Source organism: Cervus canadensis, chromosome 4 (assembly GCF_019320065.1).
Source record: "Cervus canadensis isolate Bull #8, Minnesota chromosome 4, ASM1932006v1, whole genome shotgun sequence".
NCBI classification, from domain to species: domain Eukaryota; kingdom Metazoa; phylum Chordata; class Mammalia; order Artiodactyla; family Cervidae; genus Cervus; species Cervus canadensis.
The window spans coordinates 49,339,049-49,362,197 of record NC_057389.1 but is presented as its reverse complement, the minus strand read 5'-3'; the positions used below and the strand labels follow the sequence as shown (position 1 = coordinate 49,362,197).

Below are 23,149 nucleotides of genomic sequence, written 5' to 3'. Positions count from 1 at the left end.
TCGGTATAAGAGATCCTTGGCAGCCTCTATGTTGAGCATGTAGTAGCGCAGGAGCTCCGTCAGCTTCAGGTCTTCATCTGAGGAGACTCGACTCTCCACTTTCCTAAGTTTTTCAAACAGCTCAGCCACCTTCAACAGGTACTTCTTGATGACTGTAGGCTCCTCTAAAGCCAGGCTATGCAAGCAGGCTGCGGTGTGGATATAATCGTCTGCGACACTTTTATGAGATCTGGTCATCCTGTCAGCCTTTGCACAGGAATCCTTGATCCTGTTGTAATAGTTGATGAGGAAAGTCTTCTCTTGCTCAAAAAAGTCATCTACCTCCTTAACTCCTGAAAAAAGAACTTCATCAGCACTTTTCACCACACTTTTAAAAAAGCCACCAAACATCTCTTTGGTATTTTTCCGCCTGACACTTAGATCTTGATCATATTCCAAAAAAACATGGAAGTTGCGATCTTTACTGAGAACAGGGTGAGAAGAGAGCCGTTGAAGAAAGACTTCGTGTGAAGACACAGTCTTCTTGAAGACAGCAAGGTACTCAGCTTCTAGCTCCTGCTTCATCTTGGCAAACTCTTCTTTGGTCATCGACCCTTCACCCTCTCCCAGCTTCTGCATCTTCTCTCGAGGGCCATCGAAGTCGGGCTTGGTGGGCGCTGGCGGGATAATAAGCCCAGCGTAGTCTGTAGTTTCAATAAGAGTGTCATGTAGCCACACAAAGTCTTCATGTTGCCTTGTAACAGAAAACTCTGGGCTCTGAAACGTGGGCAGTGTGGTCTTGGTGTGCACTGTAAATTTGACTTTATCTCTCTCACTGAGTGCATCAGGTATGTCAATCTGAAGCGAGGGATCAACATTCAGGTCCACTGACACAGATCTCAGCTTGCTGCGGTCCTCCTCCTGCTGCTGCAACACCTCGGGAACCGCGGCCATGGCGACGCGGGTCTCGAGCGGAGCCGCCTGGCTGTGCGAGGAGAGAAGAGGCTGGGCCGCCGCCGCCGCTGGGGTGCCTCTCAGGGGAAGGGGCGGCCGCGGCCCCGCCTCCGCCAGCCTCCCTGCACGACGGCTGCCAAAACTGTAAAACTTCTAAAAGATAACATAGGAAAAAACATAAATGACCCTGGGTATGGCGAAGGCTTTTTAGATAAAATACCAAAGGCTTGACCCATGAAAGAAATAACTGACAAATTGGACTTCATTAAAATTAAAAATTCACTTCTGTGAAAGATAACATCAAGAGAATGAAAACACAAGCCACAGACTTGGAGAAAGATTTGCAAAAGATCCATCTGATAAAAGACTGTTATCCAAGATATACAAACAACACTTAAATATCAATGATAAGAAACAAACAACTCTAAAACGGCCATACTACCCAAAATAATCTACACAGCTAATATCAGTCAGTCAGTTCAGTCACTCAGTCGTGCCCGACTCTTTGCAACCCCATGAATCACAGCACGCCAGGCCTCCCTATCCATCACCAACTCCTGGAGTTTACTAAAACTCATATCCATCGAGTCAGTGATGCCATCCAGCCATGTCATCCTCTGTCGTCCCCTTCTCCTCCTGCCCCCAATCCCTCCCAACATCAGGGTCTTTTCCAATGAGTCAACTCTTTGCATGAAGTGGCCAAAGTATTGGAGTTTCAGCTTCAGTATCAGTCCTTCCAATGAACACCCAGGACTGATCTCCTTCAGGATGGACTGGTTGGATCTCCTTGCAGTCCAAGGGACTCTCAAGAGTCTTCTTCAACAACAAAGTTCAAAAGAATCAATTTTTCGGTGTTCAGCTTTCTTCACAGTCCAGCTCTCACATCCATACATGACCACTGGAAAAACCATAGCTTTGACTAGATGGACCTTTGTTGGCAAAGTAATGTCTCTGCTTTTTAATATGCTGTCTAGGTTGGTCATAACATTCCTTCCAAGGAGTAAGCATCTTTTAATTTCATGGCTGCAATCACCATCTGCAGTGATTTTGGAGCCCAGAAAAATAAAGTCTGACACCATTTCCACTGTTTCCCCATCTATGTGGTGTGATGGGATGGGACCCATGATGTGATGGGACCAGATACCATGATCTTAGTTTTCTGAATGTTAAGCTTTAAGTCAACTTTTTCACTCTCCTCTTTCACTTTCATCAAGAGATTTTTTAGTTCCTCTTCACTTTCTGCCATAAGGGTGGTGTCATCTGCATACCTGAGGTTATTGATATTTTCCCTGGCAATCTTGATTCCAGCTTGTGCTTCCTCAGGCCAGCGTTTCTCACGATGTACTCTGCATATAAGTTAAATAAGCAGGGTCACAATACATAGCCTTGACGTACTCTTTTTCCTACTTGGAACCAGTCTGTTGTTCCATGTCCAGTTCTAACTGTTGCTTCCTGACGTGCATACAGGTTTCTCAAGAGGCAGGTCAGGTAGTCTGGTATTCCTATCTCTTTCAGAATTTTCCACAGTTTACTGTGATCCACACAGTCAAAGGCTTTGGCATAGTTAATAAAGCAGAAATAGATGTTTTTCTGGAACTCTCTTGCTTTTTTGTTGATTTAACGGATGTTGGGAATTTGATCTCTGGTTCCTCTGCCTTTTCTAAATCCAGCTTGAACATCTGGGAGTTCACGGTTCACGTAATGCTGAAGCCTGGCGTGGAGAATTTTGAGCATTATTCTACTAGCATCTGAGATGAGTACAATTATGCAGTAGTTTGAGCATTCTTTGTGATTGCCTTTCTTTGGGATTTGAATGAAAACTGACCTTTTCCAGTCCTGTGGCCACTGCTGAGTTTTCCAAATTTGCTGGCATATTCAGGGCAGCACATTCACAGCATCATCTTTCAGGATTTGAAATAGCTCAACTGGAATTCCATCACCTCCACTAGCTTTGTTCGTAGTGATGCTTCCTGAGGCCCACTTGACTTCACATTCCAGGATGTCTGGCTCTAGGTGAGTGATCACACCATCGTGATTATCTAGGTCATGAAGATCTTTTTTCTACAGTTCTTCTTTGTATTCTTGCCACCTCTTATCTTCTGCTTCTGTTAGGTCCATACCATTTCTGTCCTTTATCGAACCCATCTTTGCCTGAAATGTTCCCTTGGTATCTCTAATTTTCTTGAAGAGATCTCTAGTCTTTCCCATTCTGTTGTTTTCCTCTATTTCTTTGCACTGATCACTGAGTAAGGCTTTCATATCTCTCCTTGGTATTCTTTGGAACTCTGCATTCAAATGGGAATATCTTTCCTTTTCTCCTTTGTTTTTTGCTTCTCTTCTTTTCACAGGTATTTGTAAGTCCTCCTCAAACAACCGTTTTGCCTTTTTGCATCTTTTTCCCATGGGGATGGTCTTGATTCCTGTCTCCTGTACAATGTCACGAACCTCCACCCATAGTTCATCAGGCACTCTGTCTATCAGATCTAGTCCCTTAAATCTATTTCTCACTTCCACTGTATAGTCATAAAGGATTTGATTTAGGTCACACCTGAAGGTCTAGTGGTTTTCCCTAACTTTCTTCAATTTAAGTCTGATTTTGACAATAAGGAGTTCATGATCTGAGACACAGTCAGCTCCCAGTCTTGTTTTTGCTGACTGTATAGAGTGTCTCCATCTTTGGCTGAAAAGAATACAACCAATCTGATTTTGGTATTGACCATCTGGTGATGTCCATGTGTAGAGTCTTGTCTTGTGTTGTTGGAAGAGGGTGTTTGCTATGACCAGTGCGTTCTCTTGGCAAAACTCTATTAGCCTTTGCCCTGCTTCATTCCATACTCCAAGGCCAAATTGCCTGTTACTCCAGGTGTTTCTTGACTTCCTTCGTTTGCCTTCCAGTCCCCTATAATGAAAAGAACATCTTCTCTGGGTGTTAGTTCTAAAAGTTCTTGTAGGTCTTCATAGAACAGTTCAACTTCAGTTTTTTCAGTGTTACTGGTTGGGGCATAGACTTGGATTACCATGATATTGAATGGTTTGCCTTGGAAATGAACAGAGAACATTCTGTCATTTTTGAGACTGCATCCAAGTACTGTACTTCGGACTCTTTTGTTGACCATGATGGCTACTCCATTTCTTCTAAGGGATTCCTGCCCACAGTAGTAGATATAATGGTCATCTGAGTTAAATTCACCTATTCCTGTCCATTTTAGTTCACTGATACCTAGAATGTTGACATTCACTCTTGCCATCTCCTGTTTGACCTCTTTCAATTTGCCTTGATTCATGGACCTAACATTCCAGGTTCCTATGCAATATTGCTCTTTACAGCATCAAACCTTGCTCCTATCACCAGTCACATCCACAGCTGGGTGTTGTTTTTGCTTTGACTCCATCCCTTCATTCTTCTGGAGTTATTTCTCCACTGATCTCCAGTAGCATATTGGGCACCTAAGGATCTGGGGAGTTCCTCTTTCAGTATCCTATCGTTTTGCCTTTTCATACTGTTCATGGGGTTCTCAAGGCAAGGATACTGAAGTGGTTTGCCATTCCCTTCTCTAGTGGACCACATTCTGTCAGACCTCTCCACCAAGACCCATTCATCTTGGGTGGCCCCACATGGCATGGCTTAGTTTCACAGAGTTAGACAAGGTTGTGGTCCGTGTGATCAGATTGGCTAGTTTTCTGTGATTATGGTTTCAATGTGTCTGCCCTTTGATGCCCTCTCACAACACCTACTGTCTTACTTGGGTTTCTCTTACCTTGTTAATGTAATCCCTATCAAAATACCCATGACTATGGCTGCTATCCAAAAGTCTACAAGCAATAAATGCTGGAGAGGGTGTGGAGAAAAGGGAACCCTCTTACACTGTTGGTGGGAATGCAAACTAGTACAGCCACTATGGAGAACAGTGTGGAGATTTCTTAAAAAACTGGAAATAGAACTGCCATATGACCCAGCAATACCACTTCTGGGCATACACACTGAGGAAACCAGATCTGAAAGAGACACGTGCACCCCAATGTTCATCGCAGCACTGTTTATAATAGCCAGGACATGGAAGCAACCTAGATGCCCATCAGCAGACGAATGGATAAGGAAGCTGTGGTACATATACACCATGGAATATTACTCAGCCATTAAAAAGAATTCATTTGAATCAGTTCTAATGAGATGGATGAAACTGGAGCCCATTATACAGAGTGAAGTAAGCCAGAAAGATAAAGACCAATTACAGCATACTAACACATATATATGGAATTTAGAAAGATGGTAATGATAACCCTATATGCAAAACAGAAAAAGAGACACAGATGTACAGAACAGACTTTTGGACTCCTGTGGGAGAAGGCGAGGGTGGGATGTTTCGAGAGAACAGCATGTTCATATATTATCTATAGTGAACCAGATCACCAGCCCAGGTGGGATGCATGAGACAAGTGCTCGGGCCTGGTGCACTGGGAAGACCCAGAGGGAATTCGGTGAGAGGGAGGTCGGAGGTAGGGGGGATCGGGATGGGAAATACGTGTAAATCTATGGCTGATTCATATCAATGTATGACAAAACCCACGGAAAAAAAATAAAGGAAATCAGTTCTGGAAAAAAAAAAAAAAAGAATAAACATGCAAAAATCCTTAAAAAAAAAAAAGAAAATTATACATGCATACACACACACATACACACATACATACATATATACATACACACACACAAATATACAAACAGAATAATACTAAACATAAAAAAGAATGAAATACTGCCATTTGCAGCAACACAGATGGACCTGCGGTTATTATACTGAGTTCACTCAGACAGAAATATAAATACTATATGATATCATTTATAAGTGAAATAAAAATATAGTAATAATTAACTTATTTACAATACAGAAACAGGCTTACAGACATAGAAATCAGACTTATGGTTACCAAAGAGGAAAGGAGTGGGGAGAGATAAACTAGAAGATTGGGGTTGACAGATACACATTACTATATATAAAATAGATAAGCAACAAGCATTTACTCTATAACACCGAGAGAACTGTATTCAGTACCTTGTGATAACCTATAATGTAATAATCTGAAAAAGGAAAAATATATATATATATATATATTGAATCATTTTTCTATACACCTAAAACTAATACAATAGTGGGAATCAATTATACTTCAATAAAAAAGAAAACTAACAATCTGATTGAAAAATGGGCCAAAGACCTTAACACTTCATCAAAGAGGAGATAAAGATGGCAAGTAAGCACATGAAAAGATGCCTTACATCATATATGTCATCAGAGAAATTCAAATTTAAAAAAAAAAGAATGAGATACCACTGCACATCTAAGACAATGGCTAAAATCTGGAACATGGAGAACACTAAATGCTGGCCAGGATGTGGAACATTTGGAAAGTCTCCAAAATTGGTACCACTATTTTGGAAGACAGCTTGATAGTTTCTTACAAAACTAAACATACCCATACCATATGATCCAACAATTTTGACCCTTGGTATTTACTAAAGCATTGAAAATTCATGACCAGATAAAAACATTTATTAGTTCAGCCACTTTGTTCATAATTGTTGTCACCTACAAACTGGCACTTGCCATCTGCCTCTGTAATGATCAAACTATGAGCTGCTATAGCTGCTGACCTTCTATCACTCTCTGAAAGGAATTCAGGGTAGAGATCAGGAATGAAGCACTCTGTGCTCTGGGAAAAACTAGCAGAACAGGTCTTCAGATAGTTAGATATTTTCAGGAGGTGATTTTATGAGCCTGATTCTTGCATCTCCTCATACCTAGAAAAGTATTAAAATGCTTCATGGTAAGTCTTCTCCTCATGACTAGCAGTAATCTTCATGAGAACAGCAGAAACTTTCTGCAAAAAAATGTGCTTCATTGCACATACTCCCCTTTCACCCAAATCACATGTATACTGACTTTCCCTCCTACCTCTTTGGAGCAGTTTCTCAGAGCTATCTGAAATGCTGTCTCCTGGTCTATAGTTCTCATTTTGCCTCAAATAAAACCTAACTCATAACTCTCACGTTGTGCATTTTTATTTTCAGTTAACATTGTCAAAACTTGAAAACAACCAAGATATCTCTCAGTACATGGTTGGATAAATGAACTTTTGTAACTCCAAACAAAGGAATACTATTCAACAATAAAAATAAATATGCTATTAAGCCATGACAACGTAGAGGAAATATAAATGCATGTTACTAAGTGAAAGAAGCCAATCTGAATAGCTTATATATTGTATAATCCTAACTACATGGCCTTCCAGAAAAGGCAAAACTATTTAGACAATAAAAAAGATCAGTGGTTGCCAGAGTCTGAGTGGGAGCAAAGGGAGAGACATGAATAGACAGAACACAGGGATTTTTAGGGTGGTGAAATTACTCTGTATGATACTACAATGGTGGATCAGTTCAGTTCAGTCGCTCAGTCATGTCCGACTCTTTGCAACCCCATGGACTACAGCATGCTAGGCCTCTCTGTTCATCACCAACTCCCAGTTTACCCAAACCCATGTCCATTGAGTTGGTGATGCCATTCAATCATCTCATCCTCTGTCATCCCCTTCTCCTACTGTCCTCAATGTTTCCCAGCATCAGGGTCTTTTCAAATGAGTCACCTCTTAGCATCAGGTGGCCAAAATATTGGAGTTTCAGCCTCAACATCAGTCTTTCCAATGAACACCCAGAACTGATCTCCTTTAGGATAGACTGGTTGGATCTCCTTGCAGAGTCTCTTGGACTCTCAAGAGTCTTCTCCAACATCACAGTTCAAAAGCATCAGTTCTTTGGCACTCAGCTTTCTTTATAGTCCAACTCTCATATCCATACATGACTACTGGAAAAACCATAGCCTTGACTAGATGGTGGATATATTTCATTAAATTTTCGTACATACACATAGAATGTACAACACCAAGAGTGAACCCTAAAGTAAACTATGAACTTTGGGTGAGTCAATGTAGGTTTGTCCTTGATTTAAAAAAAAGAAAGAAAGAAAAGATAACATCTGGTGAGTGATGTTGGTAAGTGGGAAACTTTGCACGTATGGAGCAGGGAGTATATGGGAAATCTCCATACCTCCCCCTCAATTTTATGGTAAACCTATAATTGCTGTAAAAAAACAAAGTTTAAAAGTCAATGCAGTACGCATATATGAACTTAAGTCACTATTCTGTACCATTTCTCTATGTCTGTTCTTATGTTTTTACCACATTTTTTTCCCCTAATCACTATACCTTCATAGTAGGCAATAAATCTGCATATGTGGATCCCCAAACTTTAAGATTGTTTTGACTACACAAGGTCCCTTGAATGCCAACGTGAATTTTTGTATCAGATTGTCAATTTCAGCATAAAGGGCAAAAGGAACACTTGTTTCCAGTGAATTTTAAGGTTCTTTCTTCCTTGTGAAGAAATTTGGAGATGACACTGGGAGATTAAGAGAGTGAGAATTTATTTAAACAAGAACACACTCTCAGAGGGAGAGCAGGCAAGCAGGTGAGACACTGCTACCCTGGGTTTCTTTAGCAAGCCAGTTATGAGAGGCATACAAATGAATGGGCAGAAAATTAACTTGGGAAGGAGGAGTTTGGGAGTCTTGGTCCCTGACTTTCATCCCAGCTCCATTTTCCCTCAGGGAAGAGGGCTTTTGTTCTTTTCTGGCTTAGATCAGAAGTGTCATTGTGTTGGTGCATGATGAGTCCTTCTTATCTCTAAGGCTAATTTTATTGAAATGAGAGCAAAATGAGCAACAGGTTACATTCTAAAGCAGGAGATTCCTACCTTTCTTAATCTGCTTTCAGGACACGTCCACCTAAAATGTGTGGTTTTCTGTCAATGTGAAGGTGCCTTCTTTTCTTTGTCTGCCCATGAACCCCTTCTGTTTACAAGATGCAAAATTTCCTGCTATGTGTTCCCTGCCCACATTTCTCTGGTCATACCGAGCTACCTGCCTGCCGTAACACCCTGAACATTTTTGCAGTGAATATACAGATGGCTTTAGCCACTACTGCTCTCTGAACAATGGTAAGTGTTCCAAACTATGAATATAGGCTTTGTTCACATTACTTTAGGTCTTCAGTAATTTCTTTCAGCAATATTTTTGGATACATTGAACAGGTGTTTCATTTCCTTGTTTTTTCCTTGTGAAGCAATACTAAATAATTTAGCCATCTAACATTACCTTCACTGATTAATTTAAAAACACTTGAAGCCTGCTGAGATTCCTAGGCAGTCTCTCCTGCTCTTAATCTTTGCCAACAAATATGAATTAAATGGGTATAAAGAGCTATCTCACGACTTCACCTCTAGGCTTCAGATTAGTCTTCTCTAAAATGTCCTGTCCTGGAAGCACAGGTCTGCCACAGGCTTCACTGATGGTATCTGTGTACAGAATTAAAAGAGGAAGTATAAGCACGATATCCATTTCACCATAGTAAAGGAACACTTTCTGTACATGTCAAATGTGGGCTCTTCAAATTGAAAAATAAAATATTCCCTGCCATATCAGTAAACAAAGGAAGTCACAGTCATTGGTGATTACAACCACCACTGATGGTGAGCTGGTGAGCCCTGAGGAAACTCAGGAAGGAAACAAAGAATATCTGCGGTCTAGCAGCCATCAGACCGTAGCCACTCCCATGGGTGAGGTCTGAGGAACTCTGTGAAAACATAGGATACTGGCCCCAGATTGTTGGCATGTATACCAAAGGAATGATTTCAGTGTGCCCAGACTCTGCATCTTCCCATACATAGAAAAGTGTTAAATTCCTTACACTGAGATATCTACATTTCTTTTACTAACAGTATATTTTTGTTCCTATTACCTTCCCTTGGTTGCAAAACTCTTATACATCCTAGCTCCCCCTGCACCTCCTTGGAGCTGTTTTCTCATTGCTACTTGAGATGCTGCCTCCTGGGCTTGAAGTCCTCAGTACGTCCACCGAATAAAACATAACCCTAAACTTTTACATTGTGCATAATTTTTAATTCAACAAATTGAATTGGTATGAAAATTACCTGTCTCAAAATTTCTTTTTAAAAACCCTAGATTTCTTCACTGCAAAAAGTAGGAGGAAGAATTCAGGTGATGATATCCACCCAATACAAAACAAGTGCAGAGGGTTTAAATATTTTATCCTCATTTATCACAAATATATAAGATAGATACTATAATTCTCATATTTACAATAAGAAAACTGTGGGTTAAGCAGTTTGAATATTGAGTCCAGGTGACTCACTGATAGATGGGATTTGTACTTGGATCCTTCTCCTGCCAATGCTCTTTGCACTAAGTAGACTATAGGAGCTGATTAAGAAAACATAACAATGAAAAATTCTCTGAATAAAAAAAAAACCCTCCAATATCTCAAAAAAATATCCCCAAACATCTCTGATGTAAAATCAAATTTTACCATATAATTTAAAACATTGTTTCATTTAGTCTCAACTTCACTCCCCACCTTTCACTCTCTCCTGCTCCAAAAAGTAAGTTCTGGATATCTAATGCACAGTGTAGTGATTATAGTCAACAGTACTCTGTTATAAACTTCATTGCTCTTACTACAAAGAATAAAATAGAATTAATTACCATGACAAAGGTATTACATAAGACTATACTGGTAATCATAATAAAATAAATAATCAAATCAACACACTGTACATCCTAAATTTATGCCATGTTGTATGTCAACTATCTCAATTTAAAATACTGTTCCACCATCCTGTATACTCTTCTAGTAATTGATTCACAATTCTGATTGCAAGATGGTGAATGCATTATTATTACCATTTCCCAGTTAATTGTAATATGCCAACAGTTTTGAAAATGTTTGAGAGCTTATGCCCTTAATTATCTAATTACCATCCCCAGACTCTTCTCTTTCCTGCTTGATTCTCTTTACTTTGTTCAACTCACATGCTTGGAAAGCTTTTGCCTCTCTTCTCTATCTTAGGATCTCTAACCCTTCCCCATATTTCTGGGTACATGAGATCAAGTTGTCCCCAAGCCTCCTACTGAGGGAAGATTAATGGAGGGTTACTTATGAAGCATCTCTCCCAGCCTACTTTACAGCTTCCAGTGAGGACACAGAATAGCTCTGTGTCTTATCTGTCCTGGGCCATCAATCTTACCCCATCAAACTCCTCACCAGTGGAACAATAAAAGAGACTGAGCTGCAAGGAGATGGCTGAGGAGGCAGGTGAACAGGACAGCCACGGTCTCCAGGGCTGCTGACATCACTCCCCATTATCTCGCTGTCAGGTAGGTCAGGTGGGGAATCTAGGAAGGTGTGGGTACCCTGGCATGTACCATTCCCAGGAGGACTGCTGCAGGTTAGTCTTTCCAGAAATAACTGTTTCTATTTCCTGAGGAAAATAACTGAGACTCAAATGTGCATTGGTACTATATGCAACCAGGCTGGCTGACAGAAAAGCTGAGAGAGTAATCAGTTATTTCCATTTCGTTAACAGACTTATTTTCCGGGGCTCTCTTAAATGTCTCTGGGGAAGCCTTCCAATGATGACACTTTATTTTATTGAATTGTAGGTTTGAGGGAAAGCTAAAATGAATAGTCATCAAGGAGGTGGGAGTAATTTCTGTAGAAACAAGAAGCTTTCTAGAACCTGGTTCTGGAGTGTATCTACCTAATGTGTCATGCACCATTAATGCAAACAATTTTTAAGGTATCTTCCACAGACTTGATTGATAACATGTCCTTCTTCTCATCATGGATCAAAGCTATTTTCATCATTGGTTTGGCATTTTCTCTTTATTCTGGTGAGTAAAATTTTTAATCCTAGATGAAGCAGTTCACACATCATAGAAAATTCAGGAAACAACTACCATCATTTAGGAAGTGAGGAGCTTGATGCCCTGGGTGTGTAATACTTAAATTGGCAAAGTGAAATGGGATATGTTACAAATATCTTTTTAAAAATTACATCAGATTGGTTTTTATTTTCTACTTTGAAAGGTGGAAACAGAGAGGGTATTTAGAATGAGCAGTAGAATTTAGTGCTTTGTTCATTTAGGACTAATGATATCTATCTAACTTCCCCCTCTCTTGGAGGTCAGATTTCATGGTTGCTAAATGCAGAGTGTGGGGAGTAATACTATCCTCTAGACCCAGTATCCCTCGACAATCCAACTCCTTGTTTGCCAGCTCCAAGTGTATTAAGAACAAGATTTTGTATAAGGAGAGAACTAGTTGATCCCTCTACTGACAACTTATCTTTCTTAAAGCAAAGGCAGCCCATCAATTTCAGACTGGAGTAGCTTAAAGGTATTAAAGTGATCCATGAACCTCAAGCTGAGTACAAAGGAATTAAATGGTCATTTACTGCTTCACATTAAGTGACTTCATACAAGCATATTACATGGCACTAAGCAAGATGTTGTTTTCTCTGACTAGAGTGTCTCACGTATAAATATGGGGAAAAAGGGATCTCCACAGAAGTGTTTGGTGATTATTAAGCCGTACTTCATTTTTCACAGACTGAGATGAATTTAGAATTGTTTCCAGACTTCAAGTTATTTTGTGAAATTATTTTGATACTGCCACAAAAGCCTCACCTCATTATGGGAGGAGTTTGGGGTAGGCAACTTGCATAGTATTTTACTATTAAAAGATGTGGGTACTTCCCAATAAAGACAGTGTTTTCCTCTCTTCATCTTCTTCTTTTTAATTTTCTTTTTTTGTGTTGGTTGCAGAAACTGCTTTTGTATCTTCTGGAGAAATTCGCAAAAGGGCAAGTTCATAGTACTTAATTTGGAAATTAAAATTTTTTTAAATTATTTTTATATTTTAAATTTTAACAGAAAATTTCAGCAGAAAAAGTAAAACATAATAACCCTTCAAAAAGTAACATAAAGTGTCATTATTACACTAAGTTCAAAAAACAGAACCGTATCAGACATATTAAACCATTTGTCTTTTTATACAAGGTAAAATTACCACATCATTCAAAATTTTACTATTAGGCAGACAGGCATCTGAAAAGGGTGTTTAAAGTAAGAATTTTTTCCCTCACAAACAAGAAGCTTAAGAAAAATAACTTTTCACTGAAAGGAATGAAAACTAATCATTTTAACACAGAGTCAACTATTACATAGAGGTGAAGAAAATCAATTATACTTCTAAACATCTAAATAAATAAAGGCAATTAAAGATGTTTAAAGATCAGGTTATGTAAGAATACACACATTATTGTTTAATTATGTATATTAACTACAGAGTCATCATTCACCCAATTACATATATACATATATGGTTAAACACACGTATACAAACAGTCATACATATGAATACATACATATATAGTGACAATCTGAAATTATAAGATTACCTAGTAATGAAACTATTGAGAAAAACAGTAGACTCACAATACATTCACTTTTATCATTTCTTGTGCTATGAGATAATGAGGAAAATCTCACTCAGGTATGAGAAGAAATAGGGGCAGAGTGGCTAAATTATTAAAATGTATCCAGCTATTTGAATGTTTTTAAAACACAACACTGGGGTTGTAAAAACATATCAATATATTTTTATGTCTAAACAGGTTGTTGATACTTGATGTTTATATTTAACCTCAATATAGAAAACATTTATTCTATTTTGATGCATACAATGTTGTATGATGAATAAGGAATATTTTATTCAAAAAGTTCATTATCTGAAAAATTTGATGTTGTCTCTTTGCTTATCAGCCAGAATGTAACGTGTATAAGGATCAATTACACTTTTGCACAAAAGAAAAAGATCCAGTCTGTGCAACGAATGGCCAAACGTACTCCAATAAATGCCATTTCTGCAGTAAAAAACTGTAAGAACACAAGACTAAATATTGGTTCTCCCAAAATAATGAAGAAACAACCAGAAAATAATAGGAACATCCATGTTTCTGATAGCCAAGGCACAGTAAACACGGAGAGTAACTGTTTTTTCTCTGTGAAAGCCATAGAAACACGCCAGTACCTTTCCCTGAAGTCATATTCCTAAAAGTAGTTTTATTCGACCTCGAAGTATATTCCTGCTAGATATTACCCACATGCATAAATCATTACACTAACTGGATTTTATTGCTATGACTTGCTACTGGAAGTCTGCTTACCAATACAATGTAATTCTTAACTCCAGAGGCTGAATGATAACCTCATAATGTAGCTCCAAACTACAGGGAGCATAACTGAGCAAGAAACTCTACTTACTTCATCAGTTCTAATGAGATGGATGAACCTAGAACCGATTACACAGACTGAAGTGAGTTAGAAAGAGAAAGATAAATACTGTATTCTAACACATACATACAGAATCTAGAAAAATGGTACTGAAGAATTTATTTACAGGGCAACAATGGAGAAACAGACATAGAGAATAGACTTATGGACATGGGGAGAGGGGAGGAGAGGGTGAGATGTATGAAAGAGTAACATGGAAACTTACATTACCATATGCAAATAGATAACCAATGGGAATTTGCTGTATGGCTCAGGAAACTCAAACATGGGCTCTGTATCAACCAGGAGGGGTGGGATGGGGAGGGAGATGGGAGGTAGTTTCTAGAGGGAGGGGATATATGTGTACCCATGACTGATTCATGTTGAGGTTTGACAGAAAACAGCAAAATTCTGTAAAGCAATTATCCTCCAATAAAAAATAAATAGATTAAAAAAAAAAAAAAGAAACACTACTGACTTCAGAAATTTGAATCCATCACAATTTATGTCAGAAAGGAACTCCCATTATGTCAGGAAGAACCATCCAGGGGATGGTCCATTTTGTCCCCTGAATTCCATAACAGGACTCCAAACTTTCTTCAGGGAGCAGGGCAGTCTAGAACACTTCCACCCAATGTTCCTTCCTGCCTCCTTCCCCCTGACAGGGTTTTCGGTCTGAGGGTTCAGCCAGCTTTCCTACCTCCTGCCTCATTTTCTCTCACTGAATCCCTAGATGGACTGTTACTTCTAGAGGACCAGGAAAGCAATCTCTAATCCTCCTCCTGAGGTCTGGGAGGGTTCCCAGACCTCAACTGGGAGAGGTTGAGTCAGGAGGGAGCATGTAGGAAGAGTCAAGTAGCCCCAAGGGATCAGGAGGACCTGTGCAGGGTGGGGGAGGGGGGGTAGGAGGGGTCCCTCAGCTTGTGGAAGGGAGCATAGCCCTCCTGGCTCTCTCACAGTCAAATTCTCCTCATGGAGAAGCATTTAGTGCAATACTCAGACAATTTTAAATACTTTAATTTTTTTTTTTTTCTTTTTCTTTCTTTACAGAGAAAGCAGAGGAAAATTTGGTTTTAGTCACTGGGGTCATTGTTGCTGACTCTGCCTCAACTGCACATTCCTATGGCTTTTATTGCAATCCTATTTTGCCATGGATTCTACAACCAATCAGTCTTCACAATCAGGGCTTAAAGTTCCTAGATGAGCAGTAGCACACAAGATGTAGTACAGACTGTTGGAGAATTTTTCAACTCTAAGAGCCTGCCAGTGAAAGATTTCTATTTTCTATTTCGATTATACAATGATGGTTGAAAAACCTATCTTAATTGTGTGTTCAGTAACAGAAAATCTAATGCAATTTGTAATCATGAATATTCCAATCAATAAAATGTTAAATACTATTATCTTTATTAAATTACCCTTTCTTTTTTTTGGTTGGATTGGATTCAGTTCAGTTCAGTTCAGTCGCTCAGTCGTGTCCAACTCTTTGTGACCCCATGAACCGCAGGACGCCAGGCCTCTCTGTCCATCACCATCTCCCAGAGTTTATCCAAACTCATGTCCATTTAGTCGGTGGTGCCATCCAACCATCTCATCTTCCATCATCCCCTTCTCCTCCTGCCATCAGTCTTTCCCAGCATCAGGGTCTTTTCAAATGAGTCAGCTCTTCACATCAGATGACTAAAGTATTGGAGTTTCAGCTTCAACATCAGTCCTTCCAATGAACACCCAGGACTGATCTCCTTCAGGATGTACTGGCTGGATCTCCTGGCTGTCCAAGGGACTCTCAAGAGTCTTCTCCAACACCACAGTTCAAAAGCACCAATTCCTCGGCACATAGCTTTCTTTATAGTCCAACTCTCATATCCATATATGACTACTGGAAAAACCATAGCTTTGACTAGACAGACCTTTGTTGGCAAAGTAATGTCTCTGCTTTTTAATATGCTGTCTAGGTTGGTCATAACTTTTCTTCCAAGGAGTGAGTGTCTTTTAATTTCATCGCTGCAGTCATCATCTGCAGTAATTTTGGAGCCCAAAAAATAAAGTCAGCCACTGTTTCCGCTGTTTCCCCATCTATTTGCCATGAAGTGATGGGACCTGATGCCATATCAACCATTATAAAGTTTTCATCTACTGACTTGATAAAATGTCTTTCTTCTCGTCACGGATCAAAGCTATTTTCATCATTTTCTTTGCATTTCTTCTTTGTTCTGGTGAGTAAATTTTCCAGTCCTGAGTTAAACAGACCCTAGAAAATTCAGTAAACCACCGCTGAAAACCAATTTTATTGAGTTTGTAATACTTAAACTGGTAAAGTGAAACTGAACATGTGACAAATGTCTTATTTTAAACTGCAGCAGTCGCTGCTTTTCTTCATTTCCCACGTTAGACAAGTGAATACAGTGTAGTGGGTTCGAATGAACAGTAGGTTTTATGTTTTCATTCATCTGTAACTCAAGAACTTTAAATTCTTCTTCCTTTCAGGGGCTCAATTCCATTGTTGTTATATGCAAACTGTGAGGAGAAATGATTTCTTCTAGATCTGGTATTTCTTGACAATTTGATTGATGTTTGCCAGCTGATTCCTCCTTTTCAAGGCCTTGTGTAAGAAGGGAACTCATTGTTGACCGTGTCACTGTGTTACCTTCCTTAAAGCTTATGGTGGCTAAATAAATTTCAGAATTTATACAGTGAGGTTACCTTAGAACAAATAACTGTTTAATGAAGTACTGATTAATTTCTTCATAATTAAGTGACTTCTAAAGCATTGTTTTCTTTGATGAGGATCTCAACTACAAAGATGAAAAGACAATGGTATCTCTAAAGCAAGGTGATGGGAATAGTTAAAAAAAAAATACAGGAAATTCCCTGGCTGTCCAGTGGTTAGGACTCCGTGATACCACTGCATGGGGGGATGAGTTCAGTCACTGGCTGGAGAACTAAGATTCTATATTTCTTAAGGTATGGCAAAAAAAGAAAAAGGACAGTACTTTTCACACTGTGAGATTAATCTGGGAATTAAAAGGTGTTTTTTGATTTTGTTCTATTTTGTGAATTTAGTGTTTTGCTGTCATATTTTGCATTGTTAGTATAGGCAATTTTCATTTCTGCTACTAAGATGTGTCACTTACTACCAGAGATTATGCCTGCTTTCATCCTATATCATTTTTATCTCTTTTTTCCCAGAAGCTTTCCTCCGATATAAAATAAATATGGATAAGGTAAGATAACACTTAAGTCTTTAGGAAGTTAAAAATGATAAATTAATAACATTTTTATGTTGTAAATTTTAACAACAAAATTGTGTGGTCTTTTTGTAAAGTATAATAGACATAAAAAATATTGACAATATTTTACATTTTAAGTGGGTAGTGGTTCTATTGAGGTTTGTTCTTAAACTTATATACAGAATATATTTATCCCATTTAGATGTGTGGCATTTCATATTAGACTTGAAGAATATTTTTTACTCTGTGTTACTTGATAAGTTTCATGTTTTTGTTTAATATTTTGCAGACAAACTGTATGTGGTTCATACTTTCATCATATGTTTGTACTGGAGAACATGAGCCAGTCTGTGCAACCAATGGTCAAACTTACCGTAATATATGTATGCTCTGCAGTGAAAAGATGTAAGAATATGACAGTAAATATTTTCTCTTCCAAAGTAATCAGGAAGTCATTTCAAAAGAATAGGAAAATTCATAGTGCTGATAACCTAAACACAGCATATGCACAAAATAACTGTCATAGCCATACATAAAAGATGTCCTGTACATACTTGTACTTTTCCTTAAAGTTCTAATTTCTAAAAAGGAGTACTGCTTTAGAGCTCTTTACATAATCATGCAGAATGTTCTGAAAATCAATTATTATCTACTAACAGCAGACTAATGTATGATAATTCAGAAGCCCCGAGGCTCCACAGTAAATATTGGTATTGCCATGAGCAGATCTTCAGCTTCAGCAACTATTAACTGACACAGGACCCTATGGGTGTAGTCTACAATCAATCACAATGCACCATTCCTTCTAGAAAGAGATTCTTCTGATGGTCCCCTAAACCCCCAAGATAACCTTTCAAACCTTTCCCAGACTGCAGGGTAGTCTATGACACTTCTACCAAACTTTGTCATCTCCTTCTCAAGGACCACAAACACATTCCCTGATCATCCCCTTTCTCGGGTACAGCAGATTCAAAGTATGAGCCAGGACCAGCATGCAGGAGTTTCTACAATAGCAGAAACTCAGGGCCAGAAACCAGATGTGGCCCAGTTCCTTACAGAAGAGGAGCACAGCCACTCCATCCTGTCCCAAGTTCAGACTCCTTCTCATTAGGAAGCACTTGATACACTTATCATGAAGTTTAAAAGCACTTGATACACTTATCATGAAGTTTAAAATACCATCTTGCTAATTTGTTTTTCTTTCTCTTTTCTCTATAGGCTTCTTCGTAAAAATTTTGAAGTTGCTCATTTTGGTGTTTGTTGAATTTTGATGAAGATACACACCCTTATAGCTCTGATGTGATCTCATTTTGCAGTCAGTTCTACAATTAGAATTTGATTTCTCTCTACTGGGTCCTTAAATTCACAGATGATCAGATAAATCCTCTTATGGAACATGAGATGGAAAATAGAATTTCAAAGTTACTGCCAGTTCAAAGATTTTTTGATTTCAGGACTTTGATTCTCCATGTTTGATTATTCAGTGACAGTTTGAAAAATAGCTTAAATATTCGTTTGATATCATAAAACCTAATACAACTTAAAATCTTAAATATTTCATTCAAAAAAGTTAATGATTTAGTCTTTTTAAAAATCTTTTTTTTTATAATAAAGGGTATATTGTCCATTAGGATGTAAAAATACATTCACCTAGTTGTACAATCTTTTTTTTTTTGCAGATGCTTCTAAAATAATTCTTCAATAAACATGGTATATTGATATATGTGTTATTTACTTTTTATTCAATAAACTACATAAAAGCCTACTGAGAGCTTACAGTGAACAATGTCAGTTTGGATTCATGATCTCTGAAGAAGAAGAAGATTTAGCTTTGGGACCAAGGACCAAGCTTGATCACTCAAAAGCTATTGTGTAGCAGAGTTACCTTCTGACAGAGACATCAGAAGAGAGACAGAGAGTGCCCTGACTCACAAGTCTTATCAAGGTCTTATATACTTTTACCAGACCCACTCCCACAACAGACATCTTAAATTAACAAGATTAGAACCAACAATGGAAAGGTCTTACCAGACCCACTCCCACAATATAGTCTTAAGATAACAAGATTAGTCAGAAACTTCTTGTTAAGGAGAAACATGACCTCCAGCAAGATACATTGTCATATTGACTAAGACAAAGCAAAGTAGAAAACAAGGTTTGTCCTTTTCTCCTTGAGGGCTCTGGACTCCTTTCTCCTCCTCCTCCTCCTCCTCCTCCCTCTCCTCCTCTGGGACACTGGACTTCTTATCAACCTGCCTAGAAAATGACTCTCTCATCCCTCCCTTTTCTTTTAGGAGAATTACGTTGCCAAGGGAAAGGGGTATCATTTTTATTCCATAATTACTTCCTGCTGTAGAGAGGCATCATCCCTAAATTATTGAGGCAACATATTCTCCCAACCCTGATATTGAGAGCCCCCAATAGTTGGAAGAGGCTGTGGCACTCATAGGGGCCTAGACAACAATTTGTAACCTAAAAGCTTTCACATGGTTAGAAACAAACCCCATTATACAGTTACAGATATAAGGCAAAATAGTCATTAAATCAAATTAAAACATAATCAAAATTAAAAGTCATATTATGTCCATCGTTAAGGTACAATGTATTATATCAGTCCATCTTAGGATTGCTAGATTCATCAGATCATGAAGAGGCGTCACATATGATTGTTGTTGGTGAAGATATTCCCAGAGTTGAAGAAAGTCCTTACCTTGAAGGGGAGAAACCCACCATGTCAAGCCTTCGAATCGATGAGGAGAGGAGTGCTCTGCAGAACCAGCAATTAGACTGATTGTGGAGGTTGGGTCAGGGGTCACCTCCCAGAGTTCTCATAATGTGTGTTGAAAAGCTGAAAGTTGAGTCACATAGTTAATTTTAAGGCTTCAGGATCTATGACAATATCTGTGTGCAAAAACTGTCATAGAGACAGCCCCTTCTTCCTAGGTGCAGTTCGAGCCCTCATTAAAGCTATGGGTATAACTTTAAACCAACTGTCTTGTGTTTCTGAGTTACCTTACACAGATGTCTCTTTTTTTTTTTTTTTTTTCAAATACAAAGTTCCATTTATTTTCAACAATGAAATCAACACAACAAAGAGGAATTAATCCTCTAATTTTTAAATCTAACACAATTCTTAGCACAAAACTATCCTCAATAAATAAAAACACATTACTAGTAAACAAGTTAAGACTTTTCTTGAGACTATCTTGTAGTGTGTGTCTGAAACAAAACTAGACGATAGGTAAAGAAACACGTGCTAGAGACTTCACTGACACACACTCGAAGGAAAGAATAGCCAAGGAACAGGGTTCCCAAATATTAAGCTGGCAAAAGAAACATGGGGTTTTCAAAGCAGCCCAGAAATCAGAGCTCACTGAGGGTTACAAGAGTTTGGGACAGTCCATGTTCAAGGTCTTGTAATTAAATTTTTCCATATTTCTAGATTCTTGATTTGGAATCTCTCACAATCTAGAGGAGCTTCTGCCAAAAGATAGGACGCTCTTTATTCATGCTTTCACAAGACCCATCCAACTTGCCTTCTTTGACTTCATGACTAGCTCTTATCACCAATATAGCAGGGATTCCACTCCAGAAAACGATCACTACAATGTACACCAATCTCATTGTTCTCGATTTTCCTTTCATAAACACACTGATACTGCCCGGAACAGCTCAAAACATGTCCCATTTCTTTTATTTCATCCTCCTACACAACTCTGCATGGCGTGCTGCAGTCCATGGGGTTGCAAGGAGTCAGACATGACTGAGTGACTGAACTGAACACAACTCTGCTTGGGTACAAAATCTAGGACTCACAGGGCAACAAAATTGGTCAAAAGATTAGTGTCGGTTCCAACTGAAAAATTTCTGAAGTTCAATGGTCACACAAAAAAATGTTAACGTCTTATCTGCCTAACTTTTTTCCCATCATATTGCCAATTATTTCTTTCGGAATTCAATCCTCCGAGCTACATTCTGAGCACCAAATTTTTTGACCAATGCATCTCGAGTAGCCTCATCATCTTTTTGCAAATCTAAGTCATCCTGTCGGGACCAAATGGGATACCCATCAGCCCTCTGACCAGACTCTAAAAAGGAGGAAGTAGCCTCCAGCTCACCACTATTTTTTAGGAAGGCCTGTGTAACTGTTGACAGATCCAAGTTAAACTTTTCCATCAACTGCCGAATGATCTTAATGGCAGCTCCCACCTCTCGTGCAGAAACTTTTTCTTCTTCTTCTTCCTCATCAGGCTGTTTCTGAGTCTTCCTCAGGCGTGGGTGGATCATCATCACACATTGTTATGTGTATTTCAAAATCAGGACTCTCGTCCACCTGGAAAATCCCATGGACGGAGGAGCCTGGTGAGCTGCAGTCCATGGGGTCGCTAAGAGTCAGACACGACTGAGCGACTTCACTTTCACTTTTCACTTTCATGCATTGGAGAAGGAAATGGCAACCCACTGCAGTGTTCTTGCCTGGAGAATCCCAGGGATGGGGGAGCCTGGTGGGCTGCCGTCTATGGGTCGCACAGAGTCGGACACGACTGAAGTTAACTTAGCAGCAGCAGCAACATACCACAATCTCCTCAAACTCTCGGGTGGCTTCTACAAGCATCTTTTTGACTGCTGCTTCATTCTCCTTGATCTCTTCTTTTTCAAATTCTTCTTCAGGCAAGTCTGGAGTTCTCTTATTCTGTGGTTCCCCGCTATCAGCGGCCTCCGGGTCTTGCTCAGCCTTCCTCTTGAGTTTCTGCGAGGAGGGGCTCACGGGGGCCTCCCCTAGCAGGTACTTGTGCTCCTGGCCCCGCAGGCGCTTCAGGTAGCGGTCCTTCATGGACTGCCAGGAGTGCTGGGTGAGCGAGCTCTTCTCCATCGCTTTCCACAAGGCGTTACCGGTGACGGAGCTGGCCGAGCGGGCGTGTTCCTTCACGTAGGTCAAGATGGCCACGTCGTCCGCGTCCGTGAAGACCATCCGCCCCGCCTGCGGCAGCAGCTCAGGCTCCGCCGCGGCGCCCCCGGCCTGGACCCCGGGCTTCGTCTCTGGGGCCTGGTCGGCCGCCGGAGCCGGGCCCAGACGGTAGGCCTCCAGCTCGAGCTTCTCGTTGCGCTCCACGCAGTCCAGAATGTACTGCGTGGAGATGAAGTCGCCCGAGGCCTCGGCCGCCGCCTCCCCGGGCTGGGCCAACAGCACGGCCCCGGGCTCCTGAACGCGACACAGAGTGCCGCCGCCGTGGAGGATGAGCGTCGAGAGCCGGCGCTTTGCCGGGCTGGGACGCACTTAGAAGGACATGGAGCTGCCATCCTCCCTCACGAACAGAGTCGAGGAATGAGTGGGTCCATTGGGGTCTTTGCCCAAATCCATCGCCTCCGCCATAGCTCTCCCCGGGCACCGGAAAAACCAGCCCCCTCGCGAATGCCAGACGAACAGGGAGCTGCAGGGATTCAGATAAAGCTCCAGGAAATGCCCACACAGATGTCTCTTAATAACAGTATTAGCCTTTTCAATTTTTTTGAAGATCAGGGTCTCCAGGAACAGTGTAAGTGATATTCTATTCTTAGAGCTTTTGACACCCCTTGAGTCATAGCAGCGTTAAAGGTGAAGCCATTGTCACTCTGAACTTCAGAGTTTAAGATCCCACTTACACCATGAGAAGTTAGTACCGAAAGATTTTGCCCATTAGTAAACTTAGGAACTTTCAGTTCAGTTCAGTTCAGTCGCTCAGTCGTGTCCGACTCTTTGCGACC

At 39.9% G+C, this 23,149-nt stretch overlaps 4 protein-coding genes across 4 annotated transcripts; 2 read left to right on the top strand and 2 right to left on the bottom strand.

The window, feature by feature from the left end:
- Positions 1–1,064, bottom strand: LOC122440822 (sorting nexin-5-like; the record flags this gene model as incomplete). The annotated part of the gene is made up of 1 exon (XM_043467522.1): positions 1–1,064. A coding segment is annotated over exon 1 (933 nt), but the record flags the coding sequence as incomplete, so codon positions are not given.
- Positions 1,065–11,665: 10,601 nt separating this feature from the next.
- Positions 11,666–15,273, top strand: LOC122440821 (sperm-associated acrosin inhibitor-like). The gene is made up of 4 exons (XM_043467521.1): positions 11,666–11,732; positions 12,666–12,703; positions 13,665–13,780; positions 15,225–15,273. The coding sequence occupies exons 1-4, from the start codon at positions 11,666–11,668 to the stop codon at positions 15,271–15,273; spliced, it is 270 nt and encodes an 89-aa protein (XP_043323456.1).
- A 1,010-nt stretch (positions 15,274–16,283) lies between these two features.
- On the top strand, positions 16,284–19,167 carry LOC122441020 (sperm-associated acrosin inhibitor-like). The gene is made up of 4 exons (XM_043467649.1): positions 16,284–16,390; positions 17,364–17,398; positions 17,694–17,809; positions 18,623–19,167. The coding sequence occupies exons 1-4, from the start codon at positions 16,324–16,326 to the stop codon at positions 18,666–18,668; spliced, it is 264 nt and encodes an 87-aa protein (XP_043323584.1). The 5' UTR covers positions 16,284–16,323; the 3' UTR covers positions 18,669–19,167.
- Positions 19,168–20,454: 1,287 nt separating this feature from the next.
- On the bottom strand, positions 20,455–22,864 carry LOC122439743 (telomeric repeat-binding factor 2-interacting protein 1-like). The gene is given in 3 exon segments (XM_043465055.1): positions 20,455–21,659; positions 21,661–21,737; positions 21,981–22,864. Coding segments are annotated over 3 exon segments (1,191 nt in total). The 5' UTR covers positions 22,779–22,864; the 3' UTR covers positions 20,455–21,343.
- Between the last annotated feature and the right edge of the window lie 285 nt (positions 22,865–23,149).

Excerpts from the sequence above, each read along its gene's own strand:
- LOC122441020 (XM_043467649.1), top strand. The coding sequence starts at position 16,324 with ATGTCTTTCTTCTCGTCACGGATCAAAGCTATTTTCATCATTTTCTTT. Across the intron at positions 16,391-17,363 it reads TGCATTTCTTCTTTGTTCTG|AAGCTTTCCTCCGATATAAA; the intron begins GTGAGTAAATTT and ends CTTTTTTCCCAG. Across the intron at positions 17,810-18,622 it reads ATGCTCTGCAGTGAAAAGAT|GCTTCTTCGTAAAAATTTTG; the intron begins GTAAGAATATGA and ends TTTTCTCTATAG.
- LOC122440821 (XM_043467521.1), top strand. The coding sequence starts at position 11,666 with ATGTCCTTCTTCTCATCATGGATCAAAGCTATTTTCATCATTGGTTTG. Across the intron at positions 11,733-12,665 it reads GGCATTTTCTCTTTATTCTG|AAACTGCTTTTGTATCTTCT; the intron begins GTGAGTAAAATT and ends TGTTGGTTGCAG. Across the intron at positions 13,781-15,224 it reads CATTTCTGCAGTAAAAAACT|AGAAAGCAGAGGAAAATTTG; the intron begins GTAAGAACACAA and ends CTTTCTTTACAG.